The sequence below is a fragment of the Copidosoma floridanum genome, unplaced genomic scaffold (genome assembly GCF_036245765.1).
Source record: "Copidosoma floridanum isolate Cflo_tuat_1 unplaced genomic scaffold, Cflo_Japanese_pri ptg000008l, whole genome shotgun sequence".
NCBI classification, from domain to species: Eukaryota; Metazoa; Arthropoda; class Insecta; order Hymenoptera; family Encyrtidae; genus Copidosoma; species Copidosoma floridanum.
In genome coordinates this window covers 809,253-834,545 of record NW_028321885.1, presented here as the reverse complement: position 1 = coordinate 834,545, position 25,293 = coordinate 809,253, and the positions used below count along the sequence as shown (strand labels likewise).

Below are 25,293 nucleotides of genomic sequence, written 5' to 3'. Positions count from 1 at the left end.
TGTGCTACAGAATAGTTCCAATTCAGATTATTATCCATATTTTTATTTAACTCTTTTTCAATTATTGAGTTATCTTCTCTTGTCACTAAATAATTTGGTGAAAAATCTTTTGAAGTATGTATAGTGTTGTTATAATTGCAAATACATTATTCTACAATGATCGACTAAGGTTAGTTCTTATTTTCATGTATTTATTAACTGATTCTATTTACCAACGTTTGATTGGTTTTTTCATTTCATTATAAAATGTTATTATGAAAACATTGCTAAATGCACAGTCTAGTGCTGTTGATTAAATATTTTTTTGTTATAAATAATTTTCAAATTGTGTGGAGTTTATCCTCGAAATTTGATCTTTTGAAAATGAATGCGTCTACCGTCATGTGAAAATACTTTTTTGGAAATCTGTTTTCATAGAAACCTCTTACTTTATTTAGTGATATTTTTTCTAACGCTTTTGATGCTGGATCTTACTGTAATAACAAATATTTTAAATTATGGAATCTCATTTTATTTATTAAACATGTCTCACAAGTTCTGCAAACGTGCACATTTTTGAAGTAAAAGATACGTGTAATGGTTAATGACATTTTTTTACACCAATATGACCTTAAAAAATATGCAGTTGTTTTAGTACGGTTATACTAGTGGTCTTGAAAAAGACGATTGAAAAAAAAATACCCGCGGTTTCTATTGGCTGCGACTATGCTGATCTAAAAAGACTAAAAGCAATCGTAGAAATGGGCCAAGAGAAAACAATGAGTAAGACTCAACACACAGTTTGGTGGTGCTATATATCTGGAAATAAGGCTAGGGGTTTAATATATATCCTCATTTTTTAGATCTACATGGTGGAACATATTCCGATCACTTCTTGTAGAATCACTAGGTTATAGCTTTTTTTTAAAACATATTTTGTTTTTTTTATATCAAGTTTTTCATACAATGTTATCATTGATGGTGCAATATTTATAAAACTTTTTCATCATTTATAAGACTTTTCATTGTTGCGAAATTGACTATCATTATTTTTTATTAACCATTATTATTCTCTTAAGATAAGACTCTTATAAAGTCTGGTAATATTAGCATTGTTAACAATAGATAATACTTTGCCGATTTTAAGGATTGAAAGATTATCAATCACCTCTAACTAATATGCGTCAAGCAATACATTCCTTTCCTTATCCAAGTATCACTTTTTTATCTCTTCTGTCCATGTAATTGCAATTCTTTTTATTTTCCCTCTTTTATACAGGCTCTTTACTCCTTCTGAACTCAAACAGATTTACCAGTTTTGAATGTTTAGCAATATATTGGAATTCTGGTGAAAAAAAACTTTCTTCTTATCCTAAGATTCGACTAGATTTCACATTTGCCACAGCGGTTTTACTATCATGAGCTCCTTACAATAAAAGGATTTTTGCTTCAACTTCACCAACAATAATTTTTTATTTATAAGTTTCAAGCTTTCTTTTAACTTGAAACCGTAGATTGTGAGGAGACATGTTAAATAACTTAAAATTGAATTATGACTTAAACTGTTTTTTATGTATTAAAAAAAATCCGATTGCCAAAAATAACAAACACTTAAATAAATCTTTGAACCCAGAGAAACTTGAAAAACAAAGGTTAAATAAACTAGTAAGAGCGAAGTGTGGCACTATTATAGTTTCAAGTTTTGGTTTCCCAGAAAATCATGATCTCTGTGTAAACACAAAAATTTTTTTGAAAAATCACCCTAAATAAATATATTTAAATAAATTGTCTCATTCTGTTAATCCAATGGTTTTTCCATTATCTTTTATTTTAGGAGACTTTACATGCAGTATGAATCATCCAAAAAATTAATTTAATAGTTACAGTAAACAAATTACTCTTTTAAAATGATGTTCATTCATACTATCATACTTATTTAGCCTACAAAACTTTAGTCCTTTGCTATATGTTGGAAGATTAACTCAACAGTTTCCATACATAATGACATCAGATTAAAAAATTATTTTTCAAAATATTAATATAATAATGATGTTTTCATAGTAAAGTATCATGACAGCAGTAATGAACGAGACCCATGAATAGGATTATTGTAAAAATCTTATTTCTGGACATCATCATTTTTTAAATATTAAAAATAGTAACGAGTATTTAGATTTAATGTCACAACATAGAATTTATGGTATATAAATTGGAATCTAGAGTTATGTTAAGACGTTTGATTTACTTATAAAAATTAGCTATGAAAATTCAAAACTTACTTTCGTATGTAGTACTTAACGATTGACAAAAATAGAAAATTGATCTCCAGCATAAATTTCTAGAATTTACACAAATGTATCATGTTGATGAAGTGATTACTTAAATAAAAATCTTACTGTGTATTGTTTAGTATTTATATTATGTAATCATAAATTATATTATACTATGCAATCATAAAGTCCATCTATTTGCCTCCTCAGCAGTGTAAAACATTAAATGGTAACAATTTTTTTTTTAAATTAATTATAAATTATTCATACTTAGCAAGTGGGAGAGGGGGAGGACAAGAAAAATAAGGTGGTGGGCTGCGGAAGGGCTGTGGGAAGTTTATGCGGAGTGTTCCAGGCAAATAACCATGTAATATAGGGATATATATGTATGTATATATATACATATGCATACATATACACACATATATCTCCCTACCACCGATATATATATATATATATATAAATATAAATATATATATATATATATATATATATATATATATATTTTTTTCAAAATAAGGTTTGTATTAATATTTTTTAAGGCCTTAAAAAATGATAAAATCAATTGTTAGTATGAAAATAATGTGTTGAAGTATATTTTACAGAATTCGGAAGACTATGGCATTTTTTGAAAATACTCAGGAATAAATTTTTTACGCTGGGGTATAATTACTGGTCTGTTTTTAAAGAAATATGAAGAACAAGCTGCTAATTTCAAATAAAAGTGGTAAAGTTTATATAGACAGAGAGATGTGCCCTTGAATTTTTGTTGGTGAGCTTTATTATTTCTTCTAGTGGCTCCCTTTTTTTAATGAGCTGTCTATTCTGTATGTGTCAATAGATATTTCTAAGCTCTTATAACTATATATGCCCACTGCGCACTCTGCGCACCAACCCCCGTAATTGCAAATTAGATTTACGAAGTATGGAAAAATACCCGAATTATATTAATTGTTACTTAAAATTTATATATGTAATAAATGTATATTGATCATAATTAATTACATGAATTTTTAACAATCACTTTTTATTTTCCCTCACTAATAACAGCTATTTCTATGGGATTAGTAGAACACGATTTTCAAAACAATATAATTTTTGAAGAAGCATGTAACGTTATGCTGCCTTTTCAACTACGAAAATTTTTCGCATGGTTCATTATGTCTGAAAATTTTTTTGGTAATATTATTTGGAACAAATACAAGAAATTTTTCATTGAAAATTGTAAAGATGATTAAAATAAAGCTCTTTTACCTAAACTTTTAATTTTTGGCGTTTTTGAAGATTTAGTGTAATTTTGAGCTTGATATTCCTTTTAAAAGATCAATTTTTAGTAAAAGTATGCAATACATACAAAAATCTAAAATTCCCTGAATTTTCCGAATTTTCAGAGAAAGATGGTTTGAAGGTCCAAAAGTAGATTTCATAACCTTAAAATTGAAAACTAAACTTTGAAAATTGAAAAAGAGGGCATGCGATCTAAGCTTTCAGCCTCAAAAAATTTGTGATGTCAGCTTAGTGTGCTAGAAATATGCTTCCACAAATCTGGTTATGGTAGTTTTATGGCGTAGCCCAAAAAAAAAAAAAAAATAAAGATAGACGGAGTTATTGCCGAAAATTCACGTAAATTGCAGTATTTCGGTATTTTAACAACAGTTGCTCCATCTACAGCTACGTAGTGTTTTATTTTTATCAATTATATACAAAATATTTCCTTAACTATGCAATGTTAAATTGAAAAAAAACTTATTGTTACCTATACGTACGCGTTACGATGGCTGAAAATACTCTAAAATTACCCTCGAAATTTATTTTACTTTTAAAGTATGAATCACAAAATTTTATTAAATATTTGCTTTGTTTTGACAGAAGTAATAGAATAAAGCTTATTCTATAGGTTAAAAGAACACTCAAATTATTTTAGCAATCACGTATAGTTATTTTTAATTATGTACCGATATAAGACTTGGTTGATTGCAATACGTTTTGTTCCCTAAATTTTATTTTTTGTTTCCTTCAAAGCATAATTTTATATGTAAGTACACCTTCTTTAAGAGATGTAGGTATAGTACACCTTTGCAGAGTGTATTGTCATCTCTTTTCAGGCATCCCACTTTTGGAATAGGCTCTTCATCACAGTAATGTAGTACTTTTTCGGGGTTGACAGAGCCTTTAAGTTTTCTTATTTACAAATATCTCTGTAGCATGTTAAATTTATTGAACAGCAAGAAAGTTTAATCTTGTAGTGAATTTCTTATACTCTATTGAACAAACTATTTCTTCCAACCTCTGAAATAGAGGAAAATGAAAAAAATGCCAAAAAACGTAGGTTTACATCATGCAAGTGGAAATAAATGTAGTAAGCCCTTTGAAACAGATAGATCTTGTTCTACAAAAAACCTGAGAAATATTTCCCTAGAAATGACAAAACGTCTCAATGAAAAATACTCTTTTTCGCCTCTTCTAACAACGAGTGATAAAGTGTGCTACAATTTCCGACTTTGTGTACATGATAAATGTAAATCTGAAAAGTCATCAGAAAGTGAAAATTTATAATACTTTATTTACCTGAGACTCCTACCTGAAAATCATAATATTTGTCCCGCAAAATTAAGGTTCTAGTGAAAGTGAGGTTTACAACGAAGATGTTTTCAGTATTGTAGACGATTTAATTGATGACGAAGTGTCGATCGCATAAGTTTCAGTGAGTAAGTTGAAACACCTTACTGACTTGCTCAATAATTTAAAAATTAAATTCCACGATTGCAATACAACAAAACACGAAAAGTTACAAATTTTAACAAGTCTACCTGCAAGTTGGACCTACACTGACACACAAATTCATTTTAAAGGATCAAAGTATGTGTTTTCATTAAGCAGACAGTTGCAAAGTGCAAAAAGAATAATGTCTACTCTTGGAGTAAAAAAAGGTATAAAGAAAATAAAACCATTATGCAATAACAGTGCAATAATTAAAATATTCATTTTACAATTCTTGAAAATTGTTGTGGCTTACTGATAGTCTTATTTATGTCTATACGACTCTGATTTCAGGTAAATCTTAATATCACAAACAACTGAGAATTTAATAGTAAGTTTTTATGCGAGCGAAGATAATACGTACATGTTACCTGGAAAAAAAGATTATGTGACTGTAAAAAATCAGAATGGTGAGGCACAAAGCATACAAAAAGGTTTACTTCTGTGCAATTTAAATGAACTGTATGCATTATTCTGTGAAGACTCCCTAATGAATTTGTTGGGTTTTCTACGTTTGCAAAACTAAGGCCTAAATTTTGTTTGCTTGCTGGGAGCAGTGGTACTCATTCTGTGTGTGTTTGTTCGAAACATCAAAATGTGACTTTGTTAATAGAAGGTAATGTATAAGTTATATTTTATATCTACCCAACAAACACAATATGCACAGAACTTACTATTTATAAGTTTTCTAAATTAACTTATGTTTTGTAAACTAAAGTTTGTTAAAAAAAAAGTATTAGTTTTCAGGTTGTAACTTATCGCAACTTACAAAGAACGAAAAAACTTCTCTTAAAAATTTAAACGATGTCTCAAATTTTGTAATTTATGATCAACAATCTTGTACTTCACCATCAGACTGTTATTTTAGTAACTGCTCAAAGTGCCAAGGTGTTGATAAGTTGCAGCTTTTTTTGAACGAAATTTTTGAAGTTTCACTAATTGAAGAGGTCAGCTACTACCAATGGGTGCCAACTCCTGTAATGACTTTGAAAAACATTATTTATGAGTGGCATGATTTTATCCAATATTTTTGCGGTGAGATTACAAAGTTATTGCCTCATGCATTCGTTTCTCACCAGCAGATTTTATTTTTCAAAGAATTAAAAAACAATTTGAAAGATGGTGAGTTTGTCATTAACTTAGATTTTGCAGAAAACTACGCCTTTATTGTCCAGAATGCTCCACCTGGCTTTCATTGGAACAATAACCAGGCAAAAGTATTTACTGTGTTCGTTTATTACAAACAAAATGATAAAAATGGTAGTTTTGGTTTTGTCGTAATGTCCGATAATTTATGTCACGACACCGTTGCAGTTCATACATATCAACAAATAATTATTAATTATTTAATGCAAAATTTCACAGTACTAAAAATATATTATTATACTAATGGTGCTCCACAGCAATTTAAAAATTATAAGAATATTTTAAACTTGTTTTATCACGAAAAAGACAAATTAATAGTATACTTACGACAAATTTAGTTAGAATACTAGGCTTTAGCATTTTTGCATCGCAGGGCATTATAATTTTTTAAAAAGGATTTTTTACTGTGTATACATGTATACGGTTAGCGACATTTGTCATGCTCGTTCAGATGTAGTCTAGTTGAGACTCCAAGTTTTCGTAGCTGGGGTCATGTGACGTGTCATTTTTAAATATCACAAACATCCCTTTCACAATCCTTACGCCCACGTTGGAGACCTACATCGTGAAGGACTTGTAATTAGTAGCTAATGAATTTACAGCCACTGGGCTGTGTAATTATTTGTGAAGTGTGTTGACATATTCTGCTGTAACATTATTGGGAACTGGAAATAACTGATCGGCTTTATTTGAGCCTTTTACTTGGTACATGGGTGTTGTCGCTGTGTTGCTCATAAGTGTGTGTATTTGTTACTTGAATGAATATTCAGGATGCCGAAAAACCACTTATTTGATTTTAAAACAAATAGTTGATTTTTATGGTGATGTTTAGACCTCCAGGGACTTCCTTTTTGAGTGAAAGGCAACACCTGGCTAGCACATTGGGTAAAGTCACTGTTGGTTATATAAAAGGTTGATACATCGAGTTAAATGGTTTATTGAAGAATATTCTTCCATTAAACTTGATAATACCTGGGGTATGCTTGAGACGATCGCTGCAAATAGTACCCTGTAGGATAAATAACTTAGCCGTCTGAGGGGAACTTAGCAAAGGGCTTCACGAAAGACTCGCATATCGTACAGTCAGGGAAAAAAAGAAAGAGCCTAAAACTCTTTGATACAATGAATGCCAAAAAAAATCCTAGAAATATAATACTAAACATCAAATACCAATTTTGCTGATAAAAGCAATGACCACTGTGTTTTATAAAGGTTTTATGTAACCACCCACAGTATTTTAGTATCACAAAAATTCAACATAACTACCATGTATGAATGTTATTAAACAATATAAATTTACAAAATAAAAAAGCAAAAAAATGGGCATAGGAAAAACAATTGTATAAGAGCAAGAAGACAAAAAGAAAAAAAATATATGTGCAAGGGTTAATTAGGCTTAGATCGTGGGATGGTAGGGGTTGTTCTATGTTAGTGGGGCGAAGTTCTCCCTACGCTCAATGAGCCACAGTTTCTGCAGAGAGCCAACATAATCCCTTTGGCTCCACATTTTTATAGAACTTTCCAGCTTTTAGAATGGGGCATCTTTAGAAGCTGTCGCTCATTTATGCAGTTCCAACATTTCTCTATAAAGCTTGGGATAGAGGAACTGGGAATAAGATCCATAGGTTCTTAATGGCTGTTCCAGGGGTTGTGATGCACTGTTAGCAAGGAGTAATGCGATGTCACTGAGCCACGAGATCTTAATACTCAGTAGAGAGGGGACGTTAGCCTGTGGTATCGGGGTGGTTTAGAGGTTGATGCAGTACAAGGGTAGCATCCTTTTCATTATGTGACTTTTTTTTTACAATTTATCAACATTTAATTCTTCCATATAAGTACCAAGTTTTTTTAATTGTGTGACAACTGTTTTTTTCTGATGCAAGTATAGTTCTTGAAACTGTCAAATCTCCAGGATAAACTAGAAGTTCAGTTTTGATTTTTCTTATTCCACTAATATCTGTGCTACAGAAGTAACTATTAGCCGAGCTGTTTAGCTCCTTCCATATTGTAGAAAAGATAAACTTTAACTTTTTATTTCTAGCAGTCTTTCATTTGTTCAACATGTATAAGCATGCTTTACAGATGGGTTGAGGGGCCCATGCATTTTCATTTAGAGCGAAGATATTAAAACAAGACTCATAAAAAGTCTTAATCGTCTTTGTCAATTCTTGCAGTTTATTTGCAACTTTAAAGTCACCACAGAGAAAACAAAATGTATCTGGAGTATCAGTGCATTTTTGATTTGCAATACGTCTCAATAAAAGAAAGTTTTTTTTGGTTTTGTGAACCTTGTAAGTACCTGTACGTTAAGGATACTATTCCGATCGCAGGTAAGTCAACCGTCCTGGAGGTAATAGCCCTCATACCTTCTCAGGTCTGCCAGTGTGCCAGATAGCCTTAGTAATTTTTAGAAAGTTAGTGGATTACTGGGCAGTGATACCCAGTGAGCAAGATGAGCCGATAATCAGTACAAGTGGTGTTTGTTTCCTCAGTCCTTAATCAATAGAGCTACAGAACGTTGGCAGTCAGTAGACTAGAACGAGTAAGTGAGAAAGATAATTAAATGAAAGTGTTAATTTACAGAGATATTTATTGATAATACACTGCTCTAGCCACTGCCATTGAGTGTGTTTCGCCGCGCGAGTGAAGACACAGCGGTTGCTAAGATTCAGGTAATCCGGGTAAATGCTTTTGAGCATCCGTGCAGTACCTTTTATACACTAAAAGTTATTTTTGTACTTGCGGTGAGTGCTCGACACCTATGGAGCAGTAGGCGATATTATCAGGCATGAAGTTTAAAATTAATACTGGGTGCAAAATGATACAAAGCGCTTAATGAACTATAATTATCAGTTTAATCTTATTAATACTCAATTAAAAGTATAGTCATCTTTAACCACAAGTTCATAGAGTTCCAAATATGCAAAATTTCTCAAACTCTACAAAGTTTGGAAGGATACTGGTTGTCGGAATTCAATGAAATATATTGTTTTTAAAAGAACAGTAAATCTTTATCTTTTTTTTCCGGATATAAAAGGTTTTTATCGAAAACTTAAAATCTTACTACTGCTGATAACATCTATAAAAATTATTGAATAAATATTTTCCTTCTTTCTTCATCAACTTATTTTTAAAACCGCTTTATATGTATAATTTTTTATTGGTCCTTTTATTGACGGAAACTATGTGTCTCTTTGCGTTATTATCTGCACCGTAAGTAAAGTATCAAATAAAATTTTGGAGGAAAATGTGTCACAAGTGTAATTATTTGAAAACAATTACTTTACTCCGAATCAGAAAAAAAGTATAGTAGGCTATACATGGCATGACAAATTCAACTATTTTCATTAAGCCAGCCAAAAAATTGATATTAAAAAAAGGTGTAGAAATATCTTAAGGCAATAAATCAACTCCTTAATTCATTATCTGTATACGTATTAAAAGATTATAATCTTTAGTGGTTCCAAGTTTCATAGAATTCTGTAATAGTACCTGTTTAATTTATTTGTTCTAGATGAAAGATGAACCCCAATTTCTAAAAAAAAAATAAACTTAGTTCTAGCATATTTTCAAACTCTTTAGATGCCTGATAGTTTACAGAATCATCATAAACCGCAGCTGGTGGAAAAGATCATCTATAACTTAATTACGTAGTTGAGCTCATACGGTGGATTTGACTCAACAGTGAAGAAAAATTCAACTAAATCAGAATATTTGTAGGTAGGAGTATCAAAGTCTAGTAAATTAACAACAGGTTATTGCATTTTATAGATATTGTGTTGTAGTGCAAACTAATAAAGTTATTAATCATTTGATTGCAGAATACTTTTAAATTTTATTGCGAAGATAAATTTATATAAAAGAAATAATAGTACTAAACTTGAATTATGAGACCACAACTAACTATCATTATCAAGTTAAAAGAATCGTTTTACATCTTCTTGGTACAAAAGTGGTTATATTAGTGAAAGACCAGATACATTTAATATTTCTGGTGACTTAAGCTTCGCAGAATCTTGTGAAGCATGCTCTGAAGTAAAAGTATGTGATAACATTGATGTAACACGTTGTGATAAATGTAAAAAATCTTTGTGTTTTGAACACTTTCAAAAGGATTACCACTATTATCAGAATTTCGTAGAATAATTTTTAAATTATTCACACGTTGTATGCAAATAACATTAAATAAATATAATTATCTTCGGCGATTTTTGATAAACTTTTATTAATTGGAGTATGCCAAGAAAGGTTAGAACTTTTTTTCCAATAAACTGTGAAACTTCTGGATTCTTAATTAGAAGTATGATGGAGAAGACAATAAAAGAAGTAATCTATATTTTTGTGACATTTCTTCTGTATATTTAAGTATAATAGCAGGTTAATTATTGATTTTCATGCAAGACATTTAGCTGACTGAAAAGTAAGATATGACTCTTTTTGAAGGTTTCAAAAATGTTATAACTTAGAGTAAAATACAGAGAGTACATTGAAGCTTAAAAGACGACACATTCAGTTCCTCTAGATAGTGTGTCAAGTATATTAAAATTTCCTTTCAATGATTTGTGCTTAGTGAAAACAAAAAGTTCTAACTCCTTATCATATGATATTCAAACGAAGATAATGATGTTAGATCGTGGTGCCCATGAAATTCGTTTATATGCAACTTAATTTTTTTCGATATTACCGTGCACCATCATAGTTTATTTTTTTTAACCGTTTATTTTGTATTCCAGTATTATGTGTGGAAAATTTTGCTCCATTTTTCAAAATTTCTGGTCTTTTTCGAATCAGTGAAATTCCGTCTATATACAGGGATATTCTTAAGCACTTGAGGAGCGGGAACCAGCGTGTGGATCAGCTTCTCCTGAGTCAAAATCCGTTCACAGAATAATTTTTTAACAATTATTCATTAAGTAAATGGATTTACAAAAATGCTAAATTTCAGCGTGTTTAGAACGCCAATTTTAATGGCGCGGGCTGCCATAAAGAGCAGTGTCATCGATCGCAACAACATAGCAACAAACCTCTCAGTTGGTGAACAAAGTCTGAATAGATCCCCTAGCGGGCAGGAGATGGCGCTCAAATGTAATTAAAATAGTAAAAACGTGTAGCTATAAAATTATTAGAAGTAGATGAAGGGCTGAGTATCAAAAACGTAAAAACAAATAAATAAGCGTACGAAAAGGTTATTTAGTTAACCCGAGATATTATTGTGAGATCTTTCTACATACGATGAAATTGACAATGACGATGAAGATGATGATAATATTGATAAAGATAATAAACATGATAATTATTATAATATAAGAAAGAAGATAAATTGTAAACAACATTGATAATGATAATAAATACTTACAATAAATACAAATGTTTAACTTAAGCAGCTATAAGGTGGAACTTGGGCGACACTTAAACAGTACTTTGGCGGCACTTGGGCAGAATTTGAGCAGCAGCCCTTGGGCGGTACTTGGGCAGCACTTGGAAGGTACTTGGGTGGCACTTGGGCCGTACTTTAGCAGTACTTTGTCGGCACTAAGGCAGAATGTGAAAAGCGGCACTTGAGCGGTACTTGGGCGGCACTTGGGCCGTACTTTGGTGGTAATTTGTCGGCACTTGGGCAGAATTTGAGCAGCGGCACTTGGGTGGTACGTGGGTGGCACTTGGGCGGTACTTTAGCGGTACTTTGTTAGCATTTGGGCAGAATATGAGCAGCGGCACTTTGACGGTACTTGGCAGAATTTGAGTAGCGGCACTTGTGCGGTACTTGGGCAGTACGTGGGCGGCACTTGAGCAGTATTTTGGCAATACTTTGTTAGCACTTAGGCAGAATTTGAGCAGCGGCACTTGTGTGGTACTTCTGCTCAAGTGCCGCCAAAGTACCGCCCAAGTGCCGCCCAAGTACCGCTCGAGTGCCGCTGCTCGAATTCTGCCCAAGTGCCGACAAAGTACCGCTCAAGTGCCGCCCACGTACCGCCCAAGTGCCACTGCTCAAATTCTGCCCAAGTGCCGCTAAAGTACCACCAAAGTATGGCCCAAGTGCCACCCAAGTACCACCCAAGCGCCGCTGCTCAAATTCTGCCCAAATGTCGACAAAGTACCTCCGAAGTGCTGATGCTCAAATTCTGCCCATGTGCCGCCGAAGTACCGTCAAAGTACCGCTTAAGTGCCGCCAAAGAACCATCCAAGTTCCGCTCATGTGCCGCCCAAGTACCACCCAAGTGCCTCCCAGGTACCGCCCAAGTGCCGCTGCTCAAATTCTGCCCAAGTGCCGACAAAGTACCGCCCAAGTGCCGCCCAAGTTCCGCTGCTCAAATTCTGCCAAAGTGCCGACAAAGTACCGCCCAAGTGACGCTGCTCAAATTCTGCCCAAGTGCCGACAAAGTACCGCCCAAGTGCCGCCCAAGTTCCGCTGCTCAAATTCTGCCAAAGTGCTGACAAAGTACCGCCCAAGTGACGCTGCTCAAATTCTGCCCAAGTGCCGCCAAAGTGCCGTCCAAGTACAGCCCAAGCGCCACTGCTCAAGTACTACCCAAGTGCGGCTCAAGTTCCACCTCATAGCTGCTTAAGTTAAACATTTGTATTTATTATAAGTATTTATTATTATTATTAATAATGTTTACAATTTACCTTTTTTCTTATATTATATTAATTATCATGTTTATTATCGTTATCATTATCATCATCATCTTCATCGTCATTGTCAATTTCATCGTATGTAGAATGATCTCACAGTAATATCTTGGGTCAACTAAATAACCTTTTTGTACGCTTATTTATTTGTTTTTACGTTTTTGATACTCAGCCCCTTATCTCCTTCTAATAATTTTATAGCTACACGTTTTTACTATTTTAATCACATTTGAGCGCCATCTCTTGCCCGCTAGGGGATCTATTCAGACTTTGTTTACGACCAGGTTTCACAACGACAGGCTTCGTTGCTTCTTATGACTATCTCTACACGCTACACAAGGGGAAAAACGTACACACTTAAAATAAACACCTGTGAGTATCATTTAAAAATCAAGTAAAAAAAATCATAAAATAATACAAATAACTATTTATAGATTTTGGCGCGCGCTCGTGTGTGTGTGTGTGGGTGTGTACGCACGTCGAGCATGGATGCTTTGTATGATCACCATGCACAATCTCGACACGGACCGACGCACGTGGGCCAAAAAGGACCGCTGCCCTTTACAAAGTCTACCGTTTTTGCCGACAAAGACGCAGACTCTTGCACGCTCCTCGTGACCTTGTCGAATTTACGTCTGGTGTCACCTGCTCTCCAAGCAGAACCAGATACAAAACAACAGCATTAAGTACTGCACCAGGACGTTGCACCAAGAAAAATGCTGGAGCCAGTAAAACTCGCAGTCATAACAAACAAGAAACAAAAAAAAAATAATACAAGAAATTAAAAACAAACCAGGGGGTATAAATGGGTCATGGGACCCACGGTAAGAACGAAGTTCTTTAAACATGACATGAGTATAAAAACACAATTTCTCAGGTAACAAGGGGGTCGCCAGACCCGTAGAAAGAACGAAGCTCTATAAACGTTAGTACTGCATTCATGTAGTTGACTAAACAAAAACTTGACAAACGAATTAAAGAAAAAAATTAAAAAAATAGTTCAGTACTCACGATGGTTGAACTTCGTGAGAACGGCGTGCATAAATACAGTACTCACGAAGTTCAACCATCGTGAGTACTGAACTATTTTTTTAATTTTTTTCTTTAATTCGTTTGTCAAGTTTTTGTTTAGTCAACTACATGAATGCAGTACTAACGTTTATAGAGCTTCGTTCTTTCTACGGGTCTGGCGACCCCCTTGTTACCTGAGAAATTGTGTTTTTATACTCATGTCATGTTTAAAGAACTTCGTTCTTACCGTGGGTCCCATGACCTATTTATACCCCCTGGTTTGTTTTTAATTTCTTGTATTATTTTTTTTTTGTTTCTTGTTTTAATTTTTTTTTTTTATTTCTTGTTTAATTTTTTTTTGATATTTCATTTTAATACATTTTTTTTATTTTTTTGTATTTCCTTTATTTAATTCCTTTTTTTATTTTTTTTTTTATCTTTTTTTTTCATTCCCTTTTTTACTTTATTTTTTTTTATTCCGTTGTATTTATTCATGTCTTTTGTAATTTTATTTCATTTTATTTTCATATTTCATTTCATTAATTTTTAAAAAAATTTTTTTTTCCACTTATTATTTTGCGATTTTATAGCTTATTAATGCAATTTTTATTTTATTTTCATATAATTACTCAATGACATTGTGCCATTATTTGTTTATCAAATTTAAAATAAGTACCCTTAAAAACCATTAAAATGATATGAAACTCGAATTATATTTATATAATGATCTTACATAATTCATTTATAATTGATTTACTTTGAATTCTTTATTTATAAAATTATGTGATAATGTAACATAATTTGTTTATCGAATTCGAAATAAGCGCCTCTAAAAACCATTGATACATTCTTTAACTCTATTCCAAGTATTTAGAAAACAAATACAAAAACAATTTATCATAAATCGAATGTATTATCAGTGAATGCATGTAAAAATAGAATATTTCAGTTACGAACCACACCATAAGTACAAGAAACCGACTTCTATAGTCGGTAGCGCTCGTAGCAGAGTGGGTAAGGTACTGGACTCACATGCAGAAGGTCAAGGGTTCAAAACTCTTTACTGGAAAATGTTTTTTTTTTTTTTTTTTTTTTTTTTTTTTTTTTTTTTTTTTTTTTTAGAATTGTAAAAGAAAAAAATTTAAAGTGAAATAAAAATTATTATAAAATTGGGAGTGTGAGGGAGAATGGTGGGCAAAGGTGTGTAGAAGAGTAACACGGCACGGTTGGCCGATATACATATATAGTGGGGAGAGGGGAAGTGTATAGAGAATAGTCGGTGAGGGGAACGGGGTAAGGGGGGGAAACTTGAGAGGAAAAGGAAACCACTTTCGTTTCAAAAAAAAAAAATCTGTCGGTTTTAAAATTCCAGCCCCCCGAGTAACGCGACATAAAGAACTTCGTTCTAAAAACAACAAAATCGAAAAAATTGCTTCTCGTGGTAAAACAATACCACAAACACGCTCGTAGGCCTAAGTTCATCTAGCACTTTCTCGCCTTTCCTCCTTTTCCCCTCTTTTTCCTCACCTCTTTCCAACCTATTCTCTTTAACTCTTTTCTCTCTTTTCCCTATTTACCTATACTACCTGAGGTGGCATCATGGTGCCTCACCGTTTGAGTACAAAAGTAAAATTGGAATTTAAGATCTCTTAAACAGACGATTTTAGTTTAATAACCTTAAAAAAATGTGTGATTTTTTTGTTTTATCTACACTTTTACGAGTAATCCCTATCTTTATCGTAACTTATTTTCAATTTTGATATTCATTTTCTTTTTATTAATCGATTAGTCGGTTATACATTATATCAAATAATAAATTATTTGTTTGATTAACTATGTCTTCTTTTATATTAAAATAATTCTTTCCAAAACTTAAAAATACTACATTTCAAAATACATTCTAACAAACGGTTACCCACAATATAAAAAAATAAATAACATATCTGATATACACATTGTCAAAACTTGGACAAAAGCTAAAATTTTAGTAGATAATTAAGTGATTGTACCTCATTATTAATTTCTACTGATAAAATGGAAACGTTATATAAACGTTAAATCTATTGCATCAATCTAGAGCATAAAATATATTTATGACCACGTTTATACAGGGGTAGTGATTAAGCATACATTATAATTAAAAAATTAAAAGACCAAGACAAATATTTGATGAAATTATCAGTAACGTTGCTGCTAAACATAAAGATCTCATGAAAGAAGCTTCGAAATTGTACAAATTTCTAATTTTTGGTAGAAGTCATACAGTCGTAAATTCAGCTATTCACCTTAAAAACAAACAAAAACTTGTCTTTAAAAAAATAATATTGGAAGTATTATAAAAAATTACGATCAACAGTTAACAGCTTGATTTAAGCTAAAAAAACATGATGACTGCGAAATTAATAAAATATGTAAACATTCCAGGCTACTTTATTTTTAATATTAAATCAAAAATTAGAAAGATAAGAAAAAACACAATAAAAAATACTGCAATAGGTAGATTTATTAATGTATTTCCGAAAGAACATATAAGTTTTTTTAAACTTGTAATAAAAAAATTATTTGGTTGGACATTGTTTAAAGATATTAGAACATATAAAGGAATAACGTATAAAAAATTTAAAGATATTGCAATTGCAAGGTGTTGAATAGATCATGATGAAAAAATAGATGACGTTTTCGAAACGAAGCAGTTGCTGTTATGTTTCCGTATCAATTAATACAATTTTTAACTTGGTTTTTAATTATATAACGCATACAAGGGGATAAAATATAGGATAAATAGAAAGAATATTTTTGGAGGAATTTTCTAATAATTTAGATAACTCTGCTTAGTTACATATTAACCAAATTCTAGAATCATAGATATATCGTGTTAATGCTTTAATTTACCTACACTAAAAGAAAAAACAAAAAAAAATGAAAAAAGATCTAGATAAAAAAAATACTTTTCAGTGAAGAGATATATACCTCAAGGTATATAAGTTCAAATAAATACCAAAAAAAAATGTTTGATATTATTTGCAAACGAAAATATAATATTTTTTTTATAGATAAATCAGGAGCGTTGGAAAAAATTTATTTATATAAAACAGTAATTTATATTATTGCTTCTCAGAATAACAAAAATTGTTTTAATGGCATTGACTGGCATAGCATCTATTTTGCTTTAAAAAGGATGAAAAGTCATGGAACATTCAGACTTCACTTAGGTTTTAATAATATAGAGAGCGCCTTCTAACAATTCGAGTAGGATAAACAAAATTGGGAGAAGTTAATTCAATTATTTAGGATGAGGAATTAATGATTTGAAAAAATGCATTTAAAATAAGACTTAACATTAAGAGATCTATGCGATATTGAAAAATATATTATAAATAAATTAATCATTTCAGGAGGTGATTGACGTCAAATTTTTCCAGTGATAAAAAACAGTAACAAAAGAATTATTATCAAATCAACTATTAAATCTTCCTTTTCATAGAACTCATTCTGAATTCTAAAATAAGGCAATAATATTTGTTCAACTAATAAAGGATTGTCAAAATGATTGTTAGAAATCGGTGAGGTAAAATAGAGACCTTTACTATTTCCAAAAACTGGACAATCAATGATTTATGTTGTCATATATTTTTTTAAATCTATAATTGTTTAATAAATAGTAGTTATGTGACTCTAATGCTTGTCAATAAATTAGAAATTCATACGACCAATAGTATACAAGCGAATGTTGCTACATCTGAATCATTGTATCAAGAGGTGCATATGCATACATGGTGGCACTTTAAATACAAGACTCTCTATCCTCCATACATGCCCTTCTTTTCAATATCCAATATACTTAAGACTCATAATACTAAACCACATAGTTACTTTTTCAAGAAAATTTTCTTAAGAAATAAATAAGAATGAGAAAAATATCCTCCCTGGGTGCGGAAATATCCATGCGAAAAATTGTCTGAATTAATAAGGCTATAAATGATGGAAATAGTTTCTTTCAATATATCGTCGATTTGAGTATCATATTCTGTTGATTCCATTGCTACAACAGGATCTTTAAATGTTTTATCAATGATTAGATTAAATGTTTCTAAATCTTCTACTGATTTCACACCTTTTACTTGATTAAGTATTAATTTTAAACAGAAATGCTCATTATCTTTTGGAGAAATAATATTCAATCTTCCATTAACAGTTTTCCGTTAAATTAATCAATTTGGTGTGATTCTCAAAATAATTTATAGATATTTTATTTCGTAGTTTATTGTATGCTGACTAATTTTACTTTTTGTTCTTAGTTCTCTAAAACTTTTAGAAGCAGAGGTAAACGCAAAAACGTTAAAAAAATTGTATTTTTCTCACTAACTGTTGACTGAACAAAAGGCGATACTTGCATGTTTTATAACCACTTTTTCCAGTATTTTGAGAAAATTTTGCACAAGAATAAATTTTTTCAGACTATTTAAACTTTTCAATTTTTTCGAAATTTCTTTTTTTACTTATCGAAGATTATGTTTTCACTGAACACAAAGTAATTTTTCTTATGATGGGAAGAATTACGTTTAAGAAAAATAAAAATGAAATTTTTGATGATACTTTTCTAATTTTCAAAAAATAACCATTAAATCTTAATCCAACATGTCTTACTTGATGATTTTTTCATCACCCACAACTTCTTAAGTAAACTTTCTTCCGTACGCTTCATTTTGTTCTTAATATAAAAAGTTAAATTTTTGAATTATATTAAATATGAACCAATTCTTACTCCTGTTGGTTGTCCGATAGTTTATTTATTTTTTAAATACGCAGAAAAATTGCAGCAAAACAATGAAGTTAAAACCATTTATCAATAAGTTATTTAAAAATTGATTAATCCAAAAAAAGTACAAAAAGTAATGATGTATTATAAAAAAATTGTTACTTTTACGATTGAATATTAAAATATATGATTCCTCGAATACGTACAGTAATGTACACAAATTTTCTTGCAATGTTAATAATTTAACTAGCTACAAATTTTTTATTGAACGTTTTTCAATGCAACTCACAGTTTTTTTAGTATTTAATGAAAGCTGAAAAAAACTTGGATTTTCCCGACTAATTTGTTTATAACGAACGACGAATTTTGATTCCTATTAAGAATCATGCCGGATATTCTTTAAACCTCAAAGTATTGAAATTATTGAAAGACAATGATGTATATATACATATATATATGTATATATATACATAATTGTTTTTTAAAGATTGCAATACTATATATATATATATATATTTTTTTTTTATATTATAGTGCTCTACGTCCGGCTCCTTTAATAAGGGCACTACTATGGGCACTTAGCACTTTGGAGAAGGAAGGGAAGAGGGATGGGAGGCCTGCCATTACTGGGAGGGGGGTAGGGGGAAATTAGGCAATTATGCTGCGAGGAGGTCGCCTAAACCCTCCTCAAGGAGCATTGCGTGGTGAAAAAGCACATATGAAAAATCACAGAGGTACTTGCCCGATAAGTCGCACTGGCCGGGAATCGAACCACGGTCTCCCGCGTGTCAATCCACGACCTAGCCGACTGAGCCACTGCGCGCTCAATACTATATATATATCCCTATATTATATCGTTATTTGTTAGGGGCGTTCCACATATCTCCCCCACAGACCCCCCCACAAATAAGCTAAAATTCGACCGATTTCATCGTTAATTTGACATTTTCTAACTTTATCCTTAGACCCCCACAGCCCCTCCCACACAATTTTGCCTGTCACACCATTTTTCTTGTCCCCCCACAGACCCATTACGCTATTTTTCTTGTCTTCAAAAGCCTTTCCACACCATTGTTCTTGTCCCCTTACAACTTTTTTTATTAAGATAAATTACCCCTATTAATAATAAATTTTTATTTTACTTAGTTTTTGAAAATATTTATTTTCATCTATTTTCCACACCGCCATGGAGGCAAATAGATGGACTTTATACATATTAATGAAACATAAAGTCCATGTAAAATTATGGCATAATGTTAATAAATATTTTATTAAAAATCGTAATATAATAATTATTGAATTGTTAAAAGTCATTGACAAGTATTAAGTTTTCGGTGCATTTAACTTTTTTTGTGTTACTATTATTTTGAAACAACGTAACTTTCGTTCATTCTTATACATACATTTATGACATGATATAACTACATATATAAATTTAAACGTTACATAATTATTAAATAACAATAACCGTGGAAGTATCGCCTAATTTAAATAGTGAATAACCTATTGAATTTAGCTCTATCATTACCGCGTAGAGATAGATCTCCCTGCACCTAATCGTAAATTCTGATAATATTTATAAGGATACACATGTATACTTTTTTTATGTACATCATAAATTTATACATGTTTTAGATGTATCAATATTTTAAATGTATATGTATATATATTATCTCAATTTAAAAAAACCCGACTGTCTCTTACCTATTGCTTTAACGTATACGTGTTATAAAATAATTATTGTTGTATTTAAAAATTGTAAATCGTTAAATTTTTTTAACAAAAATTATCATCAAAAAAAAAATATCCATCATTTCATGTATACTTGTTAAATAATAAAATAATAATAAATGAATTTTAATTTATTACCATAAATATTGCCCATCAATCTATAAAAATCATCAAGTAAAGTCAATAAATTACGTCAAAATCTATTTCCAAACAATATTTTCTATTTCTGTATTTTTTTTCCTTTCTACTTGAATAAATAAATTATTCTTATCTTTGTATCTTAATAAAGCCACATATAATTGACCATGAGAAAATAAGGGTTTTTTAAAATACAAACCTACATTATCGAAACCGTGACCTTGGGATTTGTTTGTTGTCATAGCAAATGCAACAACGATTGGAAATTGTTTACGATACAAAATAAACGGTAATGTTGAGGAGTTTCCTGTGTCTAAAGTTATTCTTGGAATGAAGACTCTATTTCCAATTTTTTCTCCAGTTATTATTTCTCCTTCTATATTATACTGATATAATTTTGTGATTCGTAAACGTGTTCCATTACAGAGTCCATCTCATGTACTTGCATTTCTCAGTAACATCACTATTGTATCAATTTTTAGATTTAGTTCATAAGGTGGTAATCCTTTATGAATATTGTTAACATTTTCATCGAAAAATTTAAATAAATATTATTGTCTGATTTACCAACCCCTCTATAAATAGCGTTATCTATACTATAGTAAGTTTTAATTTCTCCAGTTAATTTTTTAAGAATTTTATTATTCAAATAAGAGGTTTTCTCGTTATGCGATGTAAGAATAACACTATTCATGGAACAATTGTAGATATTAAAAAATATTTGAGAACATTCATCATTTAAGTTCCAATTTTTAGGAATGTTAAAAGTTTTATTTCCCCTTTCCTAATTTTTAATGATAATTTTGGAAATCTTGCATCGTTAGAACGAATATTGATTTCTAATTTTAAAATTTAAAATTAGTTCCATAAAAATGAACATTTAACAGTTTGTTCAAGTAAAATTTTTCTATTTCCGTTTCTCATCACTGAGAGAATCTGATGAAAATCACATCCTAAAATAAATAATTTATTTCCAAAATATTTTTCAGTACTACATACATCTCTTAACGATCTTTCTACTATTTCCAATGCTTTTTTGGAATCATTGAAGCCTCATCCCAAATCATTAAATCAACTTCTCTGTATTTTTTTTTATCTGACTCGGATTCTAGAAATGTACTCTCTATATTATTAGGATCTAAAGGAAGACTAAAAGTTCTATGACTGGTCATCCCCTTTGGAAACAAAATTGATGCTTTGCCAGTATCAATAAATATGGTAACATTAATAAATTTGGTAATATATAATTATTTTATTCATTTCAGAATGTTGACGAAAGCGTTTTTTGAAGAAAATTGAAACCACGGGTGGATTTTATAAAATTTTTTGAAATTTATAAATAATAATGAAATGTGTGCAAAAATTTCAAATATTTATTTCTGTACATAGTAAGAAACAATGAAGTAAATCAATTTTTACATTTGCTGTTTTTCAATATTCTTAAAAAAATGACATTAAAGTAATACAGATGAATTTTAAGTAATAAATGATTTACGAAAAAAACTTTCAAACTTTTACGCTGGGGGTTGGTGCGTGGAGCGCGCAGAGAGGCGAATATTTAAATGGCTATTTTAGAGAAAAAATTATATTCTCTGACTATTTAAAAAAAAAAACAGAAAGTTATTGTTAGATTATCTAATTTATCAAAAGCTTTATTGCATTATAAGTGTTTTTATACAATCATAGAACATTGTAACATATAACGATGTTTTTTATTGATGAAATTACTTGTTATTTTAAGGTTGTATGTACATTTAAGATAAAATTTAAAGGACTAGTGTTTTTTAATTATATTTGAATGAAATTAAAGTTGTCAAAACTAGCAAAGCTTATATATACCTTTTTTCTCTAAACATAACGGAGAGTTAAAAAAAAACTCTCAACGTGCCACAATAGTACCTTCTGGGTAGTGTGGAAAATTACTGATAAATATACAACTCATACTTAACGATGGACATCAAATCTCTTCTTCCTCACGAAATTCTGGGCACCAACCTCTCCCCACTAACAGATGAAATTTAAAGACTCTTATTTTAAGTTAGAACAGTAGGGGGTTGGTGCGCGGAGCGCGTAGTAGGGTGAATCCCTACTAGTATGTATATATATATATATATATATATATATATATATATATATATAATTTAAAAATATCAATAGGAACTTTAATTACAATAATAACAGACGGATGAACAAACAGCAAACACATGAGAAAATACAAATACTTTGTATAAGTAAAATTATCGTTGGTCACGATATATAAATTAAACTAAAAAGAAAGCAAGTAAGTATGAGCGCCAGAAGTTGCTCGACTTTAACGAGTAATGCAGTTCATTCGACGAGGACGAAAAAAATTTTCTTTTCTTTTAATACATCGTGATAAGATTGTATAAAGTTACTATTATAACACTTATAGATAAATAAATTAACATTGATCATATAAAATTATAAGTATGTTGTCTGATAGATTTATCGTAATTAATAAAATATTATCGAAACCAATTAGAAAACAAGTAGCTATGAGTGCTGGTAGGTGCTCGACTGTATGGGGGGGGGGGGGTGTGTGGCAACGCTGGTAGGACGATGACAAGGAAGAATTTTCTTTTTACATGACTACATGACGATAAGAAGTTTCTATGAAAAAAATCATCAATAATAGACAAATAAATAAACAAATAAACATATAAGACTCTAAACATTTTGTATTGTATGTAAATAACACAAAATATAAACTATCATTAAGCAGATGCACAATTCACGGCAATTTCGTACATAATTGTAATATACGGCAACGTGCAGACTTCATTGATACTGTCATACACTGAACACACAATGAGAAAGGAGTTGGGGTCAGGGGAAGGGAAAAGAAATGAAAGAGGCTTTCGGTTAGTATGCGATCAGCCTCAAAAGGCAATACACGCACGATTTTGTCTTCTGGAAGCGATATCTCGAATAGAAGTCCTTAAACTTATAAGTGTTAATCATTCCCGCGATGCACCTCCTTACTCATACAACAATATTGTTTATAAATATCGATTTGATTAAGTTTTATAGCAATATTTTTAGCAGGTCAGCGATTATAAAAAATTGGAATTTGAAATTAACAATTTTGCAAAGGTTGCTGGTTCCAAATTTTCGATCAGACTTGTGGCATATTGTTAAACATACCAAAGACTACATATTTAATTTCAGTTTAATTTCGATTCCTAAATATGTTGTTTTTGAATCAATAATAAGTGAAAAATAAAATTATTTTGCAACAAAAATCAACGTTTCCAATCAAGCTCATTGTCAATACTTTTTTACGTCATTATTCACATTTTTCTAGTGATTTTAAGGCCAAATTTGTAATAATAAAAAAGACCACAATTTTTTGCAATTTCAAAGGATCTGGCGCCCCTGCTAATATGCGCATCAGTTATCTAACGCGTGCGTCATCTATTACGATAAGTAATACCATGAACAAGTACTTGTATTACGTTGTACGCTATTGATGAGTTGAGAGTGGTGGACTTACAATTAGTTAGCTTTCGCCTATCATATAGAACAGTTAAGCTGCTACTCCTCAGAGTTCTTTTAATATCATGCAATGAATAATATAACATATTATTAATGCTCAGAATCACTTTTAAGTTATCTACTTTTTATTACTTTTGAGAAAACATTGTTGTATTACATTTTTCGTTGTCACTGTGCCTTCCACTATATTTTATTGTATTAAATAAATGAAAATCAGTAAATAGGCCGTTACTTTTTATCCTCTAATATCCCAGCTCAATATCCCTTCAGTCCTGGCTTAAATTCCGATCTTCCATTTTCAATTTTTTCAAAGTTTGATCAGGGATGAACTGAATTTGTCTCTGATGATTTGATCAACGTTGTATTTTTAATAAAAATTTATTGTGGATGAACCAGTGACAAATTTTTATTAAATTAATTATGTACTGATTTAGAGCTGAACGATTTTATTGAAATAAAATGTATTCAAAAATTTTTTTTAGATATTATTTAGGTGTAAGAAATCAATTTTATTAATAATTAATTTGCATACATGTAAATGTAAATTTGTAGTAAAATAGTATTAAATAGATATTTTAACTTCCTCTTTATATAATATTACAGATAGATAGACATTTACAGAGTATGGTGGAACGTAAAATTTTTATTGCATCACTGATGGTTTTACAACATGAATCTATTATAGAATATGATGTGACAACTTACAGAAGAATCTCTTTACTGTTAGAACATTTGGAACAGCATTTCGTTTTGAACTTTAATCTACCGCTCCGTTTTCCTCATGAGCAGTTTCTCCTATCTATGCATAGTCTACATCACAAATCTGATCAAGGTAAGGCGTATTCTAAAATGGTTGATAATTTCCCATTTTCTCCAAGATGGGAGCCCAAAAAAATGATAGGAAAAGTGTTAGAACATGTCATTAACAAGGAGCTTAAAATTATATCATAATTTTCGACATAAAAGTTATACTACTGACGGTGTCATCCAAGGAATAAACATAAGCCTTAGCTTCCAAATGTAAATAAAATTGTGCATAAATCTGTACGTTTAATAATAAATTAATATTTTTACCTTTACTTGTACATATTTATGGAAAAATTATCATATAAAGTCTAAACACCCTGTATAAAAAAATTTTATCTGTAACTCTTTAGTGGTATTTTTATGAGTCAGTAAGACAGTTTAACAATATCAAATACTTTTTGAGATAGGATTGCAGCATTTGAATGGCTTTCACCATTTACTGAGGTGCCAGCAGTATACTTGGCCTACTTTTTTTCTCATTTTTATAAATCATTTGCCTGTGGTTCTTTGTTTCTCTAAACATGTGATAATTTTAAACTCTAAACT

General features: G+C 30.8%; 1 protein-coding gene across 6 annotated transcripts in view; it reads left to right on the top strand.

Annotated features, from left to right (window-relative positions):
• Positions 1–24,981, top strand: part of LOC106644325 (BRISC and BRCA1-A complex member 2) — a 258,139-nt gene extending 233,158 nt beyond the window's left edge. For all 6 annotated transcript variants that reach the window (XM_089589220.1, XM_089589222.1, XM_089589216.1 and 3 more), the window contains one exon: positions 24,544–24,981. In XM_089589220.1, the coding sequence (XP_089445346.1) occupies positions 24,544–24,891 (348 nt within the window). In that variant the 3' untranslated portion in view covers positions 24,892–24,981. The remainder of the gene's footprint in view (positions 1–24,543) is intronic.
• Positions 24,982–25,293: the final 312 nt, after the last annotated feature.